Source organism: Cherax quadricarinatus, chromosome 57 (assembly GCF_038502225.1).
Source record: "Cherax quadricarinatus isolate ZL_2023a chromosome 57, ASM3850222v1, whole genome shotgun sequence".
NCBI classification, from domain to species: domain Eukaryota; kingdom Metazoa; phylum Arthropoda; class Malacostraca; order Decapoda; family Parastacidae; genus Cherax; species Cherax quadricarinatus.
Genome location: NC_091348.1, coordinates 19,602,158 through 19,614,522, shown reverse-complemented (window position 1 = coordinate 19,614,522; position 12,365 = coordinate 19,602,158). Strand labels below are relative to the sequence as shown.

General features: G+C 38.7%; 1 protein-coding gene across 3 annotated transcripts in view; it reads right to left on the bottom strand.

The window, feature by feature from the left end:
• LOC128693546 (protein maelstrom homolog) overlaps positions 1-12,365 on the bottom strand; it is a 68,391-nt gene that overhangs the window by 37,737 nt on the left and 18,289 nt on the right. For all 3 annotated transcript variants that reach the window (XM_070097403.1, XM_070097401.1, XM_070097402.1), the window contains 3 exons: positions 11,237-11,385; positions 5,749-5,940; positions 3,896-3,982 (listed from right to left, as the gene is read on the bottom strand). In XM_070097403.1, coding sequence (XP_069953504.1) covers positions 3,896-3,982; positions 5,749-5,940; positions 11,237-11,385 — 428 coding nt within the window. The remainder of the gene's footprint in view (positions 1-3,895; positions 3,983-5,748; positions 5,941-11,236; positions 11,386-12,365) is intronic.

Genomic DNA, 12,365 nt, shown 5'->3' with positions numbered 1-12,365 from the left:
GGATAAAGATAAAAATGTTAAAAGCAGGGGGGGGGGGATATAGTTTTGGAGTGGTTGGTGCTATTATTTAACAAATGTATGGAAGAGGGTAAGGTACCCAGGGATTGGCAGAGAGCATGCATAGTTCCTTTGTATAAAGGCAAAGAGGATCAGAGAGAGTGCAAAACTTATAGGGGAATAAGTCTGTTGAGTATACCTGGTAAAGTGTATGGTAGAGTTATTATTGAAAGAATTAAGAGTAAGACAGAGTAGGATAGCAGATGAACAAGGAGGCTTTAGGAAAGGTAGGGAGTGTGTAGACCAAGTGTTTACAGTGAAACATATAGGTGAACAGTATTTAGATAAGGGTAAAGAGGTTTTTGTGGCATTTATGGATTTGGAAAAGGCATATGACAGGGTGGATAGGGGGGCAATGTGGCAGATGTTGCAGGCGAATGGTATAGGAAGTAGGTTACTGAAAGCAGTAAAGAGTTTTTACAAGGATAGAGAGGCTCAGGTTAGAGTATGTAGGAGAGAGGGAGATTATTTCCAAGTAAAAGTAGGCCTTAGACAAGGATGTGTCATGTCACCATGGTTGTTCAATGTACAGTGGACCCCCGGTTCGCGATATTAATCCGGTCCTGAGAGCTCATCGTAAACCAAAATTATCGGAAAGCGAATCAATTTTCCCCATAAGAAATAATGGAAATCAAATAAGTCTGTGCAAGACACCCAAAAGTATGAAAAAAAAAAACTTTTACCACATGAAATATTAAGTTTAATGCAATAGAATAAAGTCAGTTGATCAAATGAAAATGCTGGCCCACAGATGGCTACAACTTCTTCCTGTTCCCTACTTGTATGTCTCATAATAATAAAAATGCTTTCAAATGAGCTGATGTAGGTAACAGCTCTTAGCCTGCCAATAAAGTTAGAAATCCTTAACCTGTAAATAGCTTGTCAATAAAGCTAGGGATCCTTAACCTTGTCAAACCCTGTGTAAAAAAAAAAATTACAATAACAATAGAATAATTGACACTTGCCTTTAATGAAGATCTGGTGATGATTGATGGGATGGGAGGAGGGGAGTGTGTTGAACCTATTGTTTAGAAAGGGAATCCCCCTCCATTAGGACTTGAGGTAGCTTTTCCTCCTGAGTAATGTAGGTCCTGCTTGGCAATTTCTTCCAAAACAGGCCTGTTTCGTTACAATTAAACACTTGTTCAGGTTTCAATTCTTCAGCCTCTATGTACTCCTTGAATTCATGCACATATTTTTCAGCTGCTTTGTGGTCTGAACTGGCAGCCTCACCATGCCTAATCACACTATGTATGCCACTACGATTCTTAAATCTTTCAAACCAACCTTTGCTGGCCTTAAATTCACTCACATCAGCACTAGTTGCAGGCAATTTCTTTACCAAATCGTCATGCAACTGCCTAGCCTTTTCACAAATGATTGCTTGAGAGATGCTATCTCCTGCTATCTTTTTCATTTATCCACACCAATAACAGTCTCTCAACATTTTCTAACACTTGCGGTCGCTGTTTCATAATCACAGTTGCACCTTTTGCAAGAGCAGCTTCCTTGATTGCCGTTTTCCTGCTCACTATAGTAGAGATGGTTGATTGGGGTTTACTATACAACCTGACCAGCTCCGACACGCACTCCACTTTCATACTTTGCAATTATCTCTTTCTTCATTTCAATAGTCATTAGCACCCTTGGTCTCGAAGGATTGGCACTAGAAGCTTTCTTGGGGTCCATGGTGACTTATTTTGCAGAAACAAGCACCAAAAACAGTGATAATATGGATAATATGGAATGTACCGAATGTATCCTTAGATGCGCGCACACTGGTTGGCTTGTAAACACTGGTACACACGGGGAAGTTCAGGCCACACGTGGACACGTCTCGTACGAATCGCATCGCATACTGGGCTTTGTAATGGGAACCGAGGCAAATTTTTGGCGATATAATGCATCGGTTACCAGACTTATCGGATACCGATGGCATCGCGAACCGGGGGTCCACTGTATTTATAGATGGGGTTGTAAGACAAGTGAATGCGAGGGTCTTGGCAAGAGGTGTGGAGTTAAAGGATGAAGAATCAAAAACAAAGTGGGAGTTGTCACAGTTGCTCTTTGCTGATGACACTGTTTTTGGGAGCTTTTGAAGAGAAGTTGCAGAGGTTGGTGGATGAATTTGGTAGGGTATGTAAAAGAAAATTAAAAGTGAACATAGGAAAGAGTAAGGTTATGAGGATAACAAAAAGATTAGGTGATGAAAGATTGGATATCAGATTGGAGGGAGAGAGTATGGAGGAGGTGAATGTATTTAGATATTTAGGAGTAGATGTGTCAGCAGATGGGTCTATGAAGGATGAGGCGAATCATAGAATTGATGAGGGGAAAAAGGTGAGTGGTGCACTTAGGAGTCTGTGGAGACAAAGAACTTTGTCCGTGGAAGCAAAGAGATGAATGTATGAGAGTATAGTTGTAACAACACTCTTGTATGTGTGTGAAGCATGGGTGATGAATGTTGCAACGAGGAGAAGGCTGGAGGCAGTGGAGATGTTGTGTCTGAGGGCAATGTGTGGTGTGAATATAATGTAGAGAATTCATAGTTTGCAAATTAGGAGAAGGTGTGGGATTACCAAAACTATTATCCAGAGGGCCAAGGAGGGGTTGCTGAGATGGTTCAGACATGTAGAGAGAATGGAACAAAACAGAATGACAGTGTGTACAAACCTGTAGTGGAGAGAAGGTGGGGTAGGGGTCGGCCTAGGAAGGGTTGGAGGGAGAGGGTAAAGGAGGTTTTGTGTGCCAGGGGCTTGGACTTCCAGCAAGCGTGTGTGAGCGTATTTGGTAGGAGTGAATGGAGACAAATGATTTTTAATACTTGACGTGTTGTTGGAGTGTGAGCAAAGTAACATTTATGAAGGGATTCAGGGAAACCGGCAGAACGGACTTGAGTCCTGGAGATGGGAAGTATAGTGTCTACACTCTGAAGGAGGGGTGTTAATGTTGCAGTTTTATAACTGTAGTGTAAGGCACCCCTCTGGCAAGACAGTGATAGAGTGAATGATGAAAGTTTTTCTTTTTCGGGCTACCCTGCCTTGGTGGGAATCGGCCGATGTGTTAATAAAAAAATAAATCTTAGTTCAGCTCAGTTCATTAAGTGGGATAGACAACTATAATATTTAATGAGCAATAAACCTTTTATCAGTGCATATATACTTTTTATGAGGTTACTCCAATACCTTCATATTGCCTACTTCCTGTAATTGTTGCCCATTAGATATGATTATTTCCAATTTTCCACTATCTTGACAACAAGATACTCACTTATGTATTCTCACATCATAATTTCAACAATTACTTTGAACCTTTTGGCAGGAATACAATTGAATCATTGTTTTCACAAAAAGCATTTTTAATGTATGAATATATCTTTTGTCTTATATAAATCAGATTCACTTATAATTAATAATCTACTGTACTATGATATAATTAATATTCTACTGTACAACTATGACATACTGTAATTCTTAGTGTTAAGTAGTCTGTAAGCCAATAATGTTAAGTTGGCCCATAATGCCTAGGCATAATAGAGGCTCTCTTTGCATTGTAACCCATTATTGTAAATACAAAATCTCAATGTACTATTTGCAAAGACATAAATAAATAAATATTACAAAAAAATTCAAAACCCTTCAGTAAGAATTCATATTCATAATCCATTCAAAATCAAGGGCCAAGAGTCGCATGATTCTCTAAGTGAAGCAACTTCCTAGGAAATTGGGGTACTCAAATCTGATCCAAGGAGATGAACTAAACATGCTCCAGTTCCTTGGAGCAAACCCTCTCATTATGGAAGTAAGAGAAATCACTACAAGACGTCAAGCTTTCTTACCTTTCCTGAATATGCACCTGTGAAGCCTAAATCTTCATCTTCAGGAATAGGACACCAGGAATTTACAGATGTCTTCTCCAGGGGTCCCTGAATGTTAGGAAAATATTTTCGAAGCAACTGTTATTATCCAAGAAAACATTATTAAAGGGTATTAAGCAAAGAGCTGGTTAAAAATATTTATGTGGCTGAGAGGGATATCTGTGCACAAATTTTTATTAGAAGTGTGCATGTGCATTAAAATATGAAAATTTTTAATTAGTCCTGTTCTGAAGTGGATTCATGCTGAAATAATGCACAAGCTCTACCTTATTTTAAGTCATACAACATAATATAATACTGGTGGTTTGTTCAGTTACATCTGTAGAATCACCAATTACTGTCAATGATATTTCAATGCTTACACTTTATGAACAGAATTTAAACTGAGGTTCCCTGGTTTAATGTTATTTAATGTATAGACCTGTGAATAAAAAGCCTAGAGAGAAGTGGTTTTTAACCCTTTGAGGGTCGACAGGCCCTCTCCGAAACTCGTTCTCAGGGTCGGCCAAATTTAAAAAAAAAAAAAATTATTTTCTCTTATGAAAAGATAAGAGAATCTTTTCCCGATCATAAAGACACCAAAAGTTTGAAATTTGATAGAAAACTTATGGAATTATGCTCTCGCAAAGTTAGCGGTCTCGGCGATGTTTACGCATCGGCGATTTTGCCCACTTTGAGCCCCATTTTCGGCCAATTTCACTGTACTAGTCGACAAAAAACATGAATATTTCGCTAGAACTCCATTTTTTCTATAGAATGGGTGCAAGAAACCACCCATTTATAAATTCAACTATCCAGTACAGTGGTCAGAATTTAGCAATTTTGCCAATTTCACACAAATTTCAAAAGATGCCAATTTCCGAATAGGGTCCAGAATAAACAAGAAAGACATTCCTGGCACTAAAATGACATTTCCTCTAGTCATTAGTCACGTCTCAAGGCCCCTCTTATATTCTTTTGCTTTCCACTTTGAATTTTTATTCTCACAAAAAATATAAGATTTACTGTTATGCAGACTACTGCATTAGTGTAAAAAATGGTATAAATAATATTCGTGCACTTGTGAAAGAATATTAGACTCACCAGTTGACGTGTATTGCACGCTTGGCACGATTTGTTTACTTTTGAAGTTTGGTAAAAATCGAACATTTCTGCTACTTTGAGCTCAATTTCAAGGCACCTTTCATTGTAAAACCAGTCAAAATCATCTCAATTTCTGTAATATGTCATCCATTCTATAAAATGAGACCAAGAAAACTAGAATACAACAATAAATACCATACGAAAATACACTGCAAAGTCGCTGATTTATTAAAAAAAATGGTCAAAGTTTTTTTTTTCTCATTATGCACTGTGTGCTGCAGGATTTTTTTTAGACTGTGCACACTGACCACATAGACCCATTCTTTCATATGAAGGCCTACCAGCTTTCTCCCACTAGATTTGAGGCCGCTAGAATTTATGAGTACTAGTACGTCAAAAACCCCTACGCGTAAAACGTACTAGTACGACCAAAACCCTCAAAGGGTTAATGGTGGGCTGTTGGGGATGTGAGCAGGGTTAACATTAATGAAGGGGTTCAGGAAAACCCGACAAGTTGGCCTTGAGTGCTGGAGGTGAAGGAAGTGCCTGCACTCTTCCAGAGGGGCAGGGATGTTGAAGTTGGAGTGGTAATCCAGTAGTGAAGCCAGCAGTCAGCACACTTCTAGAAAGACTGCAACTGAGCAAGTGTTGCACCATGCCTTGGCAGGAGACTGCCAGTGTATTAAAAAAGTAACAAAATAATGCATACTGCAGTATAAAATATTCATTACCATAATATTTGTCCTCGGAACATCAACCAGCACTCCACACACAGAAGCAGCACAGGGAAGATGTTTGCCTTCTTGTGGTAACACTCCAAAGGTATCATGAAGATTCATGTTATCACACATCATGAACACCCATCGACGTGCACATGAAAGGGAGCAATACTTTCCAGCATCTTTCTGATATGTTATATGCCACTGGAAAATACAAAAATAACCCAATGGCAAGTAAGGCTTACACAAAATGCAATTCATATTTCATATATGCACTTCACTAAAATAACAAGCATGACTATTCTGAGTACTGTTACCTATAATAAATATTTCAAATTGTACAAAAATACACAATTTGAAAGCCCATAGTATACACAGCATTCTGGCAAACTAGAAATAAGCCTACTGATTTGTCTTAACTCGTCTAATACAAGGCACTGACAAAGTAAAAAAAAATTGAAATGCAAATTACAAGAATATTTATTAATTAAAAAGGAAATAATTGTAATTGACAAGTTGTTAAAGGCTGAGTGGAACCAATTTACGAAATTACAATACAGCGCAATGCAGCAAGTTAATTGAATATTATCAAATACAGTGATCACTAAGTAAAACTTTTATTAAACCAGTAATGTTAAAATGAAGAGACAAGAATACAACGAATGACAATTTAAGTAATGATTTTTTTTTTTTTTCAACAAGTCGGCCGTCTCCCACCGAGGCAGGGTGACTCAAAAAAAGAAAGAAAATCCCCAAAAAGAAAATGCTTTCATCATCATTCAACACTTTCACCACACTCACACATAATCACTGTTTTTGCAGAGGTGCTCAAAATACAACAGTTTAGAAGCATATACATATAAAGATACACAACATATCCCTCCAAACTGCCAATATCCCAAACCCCTCCTCTAAAGTGCAGGCATTGTACTCCCCATTTCCAGGACTCAAGTCCGACTATATGAAAATAACCAGTTTCCCTAAATCCCTTCACTAAATATTACCCTGCTCACACTCCAACAAATCGTCAGGTCCTAAGTATCATTCGTCTCCATTCACTCCTATCTAACACGCTCGCGCACGCCTGCTGGAAGTCCAAGCCCCTTGCCCACAAAACCTCCTTTACCCCCTCTCTCCAACCCTTTCGAGGACGACCCCTACCTCGCCTTCCTTCCTCTATAGATTTATATGCTTTCAATGTCATTCTACTTTGATCCATTCTCTCTAAATGACCAAAACACCTCAACAACCCCTCTTCTGCCCTCTGACTAATACTTTTATTAACTCCACACCTTCTCCTAATTTCCACACTCCGAATTTTCTGCATAATATTTACACCACACATTGCCCTTAGACAGGACATCTCCACTGCCTCCAACTGTCTCCTCGCTGCTGCATTTACCACCCAAGCTTCACATCCATATAAGAGTGTTGGTACTACTATACTTTCATACATTCCCTTCTTTGCCTCCATAGATAACGTTTTTTGACTCCACATATACCTCAATGCACCACTAACCTATTTTCCCTCAGAAAATTCTATTATTAACCTCATCCTTCACAAATCCATCCGCCGACACGTCAACTCCCAAGTATCTGAAAACATTCACTTCTTCCATACTACTCCTCCCGAATTTGATATCCAATTTTTCTTTATCTAAATCATTTGATACCCTCATCACCTTACTCTTTTCTATGTTCACTTTCAACTTTCTACCTTTACACACATTCCCAAACTCATCCACTAACCTTCGCAATTTTTCTTTAGAATCTCCCATAAGCACAGTATCATCAGCAAAAAGTAACTGTCAATTCCCATTTTGAATTTGATTCCCCAAAATTTAATCCCACCCCTCTCCCGAACACCCTAGCATTTACTTCCTTTACAACCCCATCTATAAATATATTAAACAACCATGGTGACATTACACATCCCTGTCTAAGACCTACTTTTACCGGGAAGTAGTCTCCCTCTCTTCTACACACCCTAACCTGAGCCTCACTATCCTCATAAAAACTCTTTACAGCGTTTAATAACTTACCACCTATTCCATATACTTTCAACATCCGCCACATTGCTCCTCTATCCACTATCATATGCCTTTTCTAAATCCATACATGCAATAAAAACTTCCCTACCTTTATCTAAATATTGTTCACATGTATGCTTCAATGTAAACACCTGATCCACACATCCCCTACCCACTCTGAAACCTCCTTGCTCATCCGCAATCCTACATTCTGTCTTACCTCTAATTCTTTCAATTATAACCCTACTGTACACTTTTCCTGGTATACTCAGTAAGCTTATTCCTCTATAATTTTTACAGTCTCTTTTGTCCCCTTTCCCTTTATATAAAGGGACTATACATGCTCTCTGCCAATCCCTAGGTACCTTCCCCTCTTTCATACATTTATTAAACAAAAGTACCAACCACTCCAACACTATATCCCCCCCCTGCTTTAACATTTCTGTCATGATCCCATCAGTTCCAGCTGCTTTACCCCCTTTCATTTTACGTAATGCCTCACGTACCTCCCCCACACTTACATTCTGCTCTTCTTCACTCCTAAAAGATGGTATACCTCCCTGACCAGTGCATGAAATTACTGCCTCTGTTTCTTCCTTAACATTTAAAAGTTCCTCAAAATATTCTAGCCATCTACCCAATACCTCCATCTCCCCATCTACTAACTCCCCTACTCTGCTTTTAACTGACAAATCCATATTTTCCCTAGGCTTTCTTAACTTGTTTAACTCACTCCAAAATTTTTTCTTATTTTCATTAAAATTTCTTGACAGTGCCTCTCCCACTCTATCATCTGCTCTCCTTTTGCACTCTCTCACCACTCTCTTTACCTTTCTTTTACTCTCCATATACTCTGCTCTTCTTATAACACTTCTGCTTTGTAAAAACCTCTCATAAGCTACCTTTTTCTCTTTTATCACACCCTTTACTTCATCATTCCACCAATCACTCCTCTTTCCTCCTGCCCCCACCCTCCTATAACCACAAACTTCTGCCCCACATTCTAATACTGCATTTTTAAAACTATTCCAACCCTCTTCAACCCCCCCCACTACTCATCTTTGCACTAGCCCACCTTTCTGCCAATAGTCACTTATATCTCACCCGAACTTCCTCCTCCCTTAGTTTATACACTTTCACCTCCCTCTTACTTCTTGTTGCCACCTTCCTCTTTTCCCATCTACCTCTTACTCTAACTGTAGCTACAACTAAATAATGATCCGATATATCAGTTGCCCCTCTATAAACATGTACATCCTGGAGCCTACCCATCAACCTTTTATCCACCAATACATAATCTAATAAACTACTTTCATTACGTGCTACATCATACCTTGTATATTTATTTATCCTCTTTTTCATAAAATATGTATTACTTATTACCAAATTTCTTTCTACACATAGCTCAATTAAAGGCTCTCCATTTACATTTACCCCTGGCACCCCAAATTTACCTACTACTCCCTCCATAACATTTTTACCCATTTTAGCATTGAAATCCCCAACCACCATTACTCTCACACTTGATTCAAAACTCCCCACGCATTCACTCAACATTTCCCAAAATCTCTCTCTCTCCTCTACACTTCTCTCTTCTCCAGGTGCATACACGCTTATTATAACCCACTTTTCACATCCAATCTTTATTTTACTCCACATAATCCTTGAATTAATACATTTATAGTCCCTCTTTTCCTGCCATAGCTTATCCTTCAACATTATTGCTTTCATCATCATTCAACACTTTCACCACACTCACACATAATCACTGTTTTTGCAGAGGTGCTCAGAATACAACAGTTTAGAAGCATATATGTATAAAGATACACAACATATCCCTCCAAACTGCCAATATCCCAAACCCCTCCTTTAAAGTCTAAGGGCAATGTGTGGTGTAAATATTATGCAGAAAATTCGGAGTGTGGAAATTAGGAGAAGGTGTGGAGTTAATAAAATCATTAGTCAAGGGCAGAAGAGGGGTTGTTGAGGTGGTTTGGTCATTTAGAGAGAATGGATCGAAGTAGAATGACATGGAAAGCATATAAATCTATATGGGAAGGAAAGAGGGGTAGGGGTCGTCCTCGAAAGGGTTGGAAAGAGGGGGTAAAGGAGGTTTTGTGGGCGAGGGGCTTGGACTTCTAGCAAGCGTGCATGAGCGTGTTAGATAGGAGTGAATGGAGACGAATGATACTTGGGACCTGACGATCTGTTGGAGTGTGAGCAGGGTAATATTTAGTGAAGGGATTCAGGGAAACCGGTTATTTTCTTATAGTCGGACTCGAGTCCTGGAAACGGGAAGCTTGTAGATATAAGGCATAATAGCATGACTGGCAAGTAATACACATTTTCACTTGATCAGGAATCAGATGTGACGACTGTGCATTGTTTGTAATACCTGTTGGTTCATGAGTGGCTCTCTGAGACAGAGATAAGTAGAGAGACAAGACAAACACAGGCAGATCAAGACATAACCAGACAGAGATAAACATAGACAAATAGATAGAAACAAAAAGACACACAGACAGATAGCCATGTTTATATGTAACAGTGAAAAATAAAGCCAAGGCACTGCACGATCATCAAATGTCACTTCACTGCTGCAATGTCAGCAGTGGAGTGACGCTCATCTTACACCGTGCTTCAAGGAGTTGCATATATACTCCAGCATTTCTAAAACATTGCTGGGACCTGGCAAAAAAGGCAAAAATCATTTATTTATAAACACGTATTTTTTATTTAAAAACCCGTAACAAAAAAATTGGGGTGTTTTTTGGGGGGCTGGAATGGATTAACGGCATTTCAATTAATTTCAATGAGTAAAATTTATTTAATATACTACTAGCAAATTGAGTTACGAGCTGGGTCACGAAACGAATTAAACTTGCAAGTCAAGGTATCACTAATATAAAAAAAAGACATCAAAAATGCAAAGAAACATGAAATAGTTTACACTGATGTTCTGGCAGGTCATGTTTGTTTGGTCAAGTGCCAAGCAAACAGTCGATTTTTGTGCGATTTTTTTTACCGAACAGTGTTTGAATACTGAATTGTTCAAGTAGGAAGCTGTTTGAGTACTGAGGTTCCACCGCATTTTTCCTCTGCTCCAGCAAGTATGTACATATTTAAATGCTTTATTGGGTCCATGCAGGCCGTAAATGATCTCTGAATTTGTTCTAGCTCTTGACATTTCTTCTGTCCCGAATGGGGCACTAGGAGCATGGATCTACTCGAGATGATACACAAACTGACAGATTCAGCAAGTACGTACAAGTGATAATCATAATTCATAAAAGCAAAAGCCTCAGACCTCTTTATGATCCCCAAGTTAACAATTTGAGATGAAACTGTTCACATTATAAAATGATTCACTTTTGACAAAACCCATACCTACTGCATTTAAAAATAATGACAATACTGTTAACATTGCTTTCATTTTTTATGATACACTAGTACAAAAAAGAATAACATACCTCACAAGCAATAGAAGGATGATAATCTAGTCCACAATGTGTAAGCATGTCTTTAGCAATGGACTGAGGAATAGGATGCTCTGGGAATGTCCTGGAATACAAGTGCATGAAGAGTTGATCCAATGAGTAGATTCTGTAATATCCTTTCTCTGTTTGAGGAAGAGAATTTCACAGAAATTTAGACAGTGATTAGGACTTTTAAAATATACATACATTACCAAACATTACTTAACAAAACTAGCAACAAATCATTTGGCCTAAACAATTTTTTTTTTTTTTATTGTAGCATGAATGTTGAGCAAATGCACCAAAGAAGGGTTAAACAAAATGGGCATCTGAGCTGCAGTATTGGTGCACCTCTGGTAAGACAGTAATAGAGTGAATGATGGTGAAAGTTTTTTTTTTTTTTTTTGGGGGGGGGTCATCCTGCCTCTGTGGGAGACTGTCGGCACTTAAAAAATAAAAGGCTAAAATACACAATGAGTTTCAATACTCCATGTGGACCAACTATGAATACTGGCAGATTTTTATTTATAAAAAAGCATTTTAAAATATGTATCACATTCATGAAGAACTCTGCTCAAAGATTTGTGACAAGTGAAGAATTAGGAAAACATAGCACAAGGAAGCGACTGAAGGCAGTGAGATGTCGTGTCTAAGGGCAACGTGTGGTGTAAATATTATGCAGAGAATTCGTAGTGTGGAAATTAGGAGGTGGTGTGGAGTTACTAAAAGTATTAGTCAGAGGGCTGAAGAGGGGCTGTTGAGGTGGTTTGGTCATTTAGAGAGAATGGAACAAAGTAGAATGACTTGGAGTGCGTATAAATCTATTGGGAAAGGAAGGTGGGATAGGAGTCATCCCCGAAAAGGTTGGAGGGAAGGAGTAAAAGAGGTTTTGCGGGTGAGGGGCTTGGACTTCCAGCAAGCGTGCATGAGCATGTTAGATAGAAGTGAATGGAGATGAATGGTTTTTGGGACCTGATGACCTGTTGGAGTGTGAGCAGGGTAATATATTGTGAAGAGATTCAGGGAAACTGGTTAGCCAGACTAGAGTCCTGGAAATGGGGTTTAGGATATTGCCAGTTTAGGATATTGGTAGTTTGGAGCACCTCTGCAAAAACATTTATTC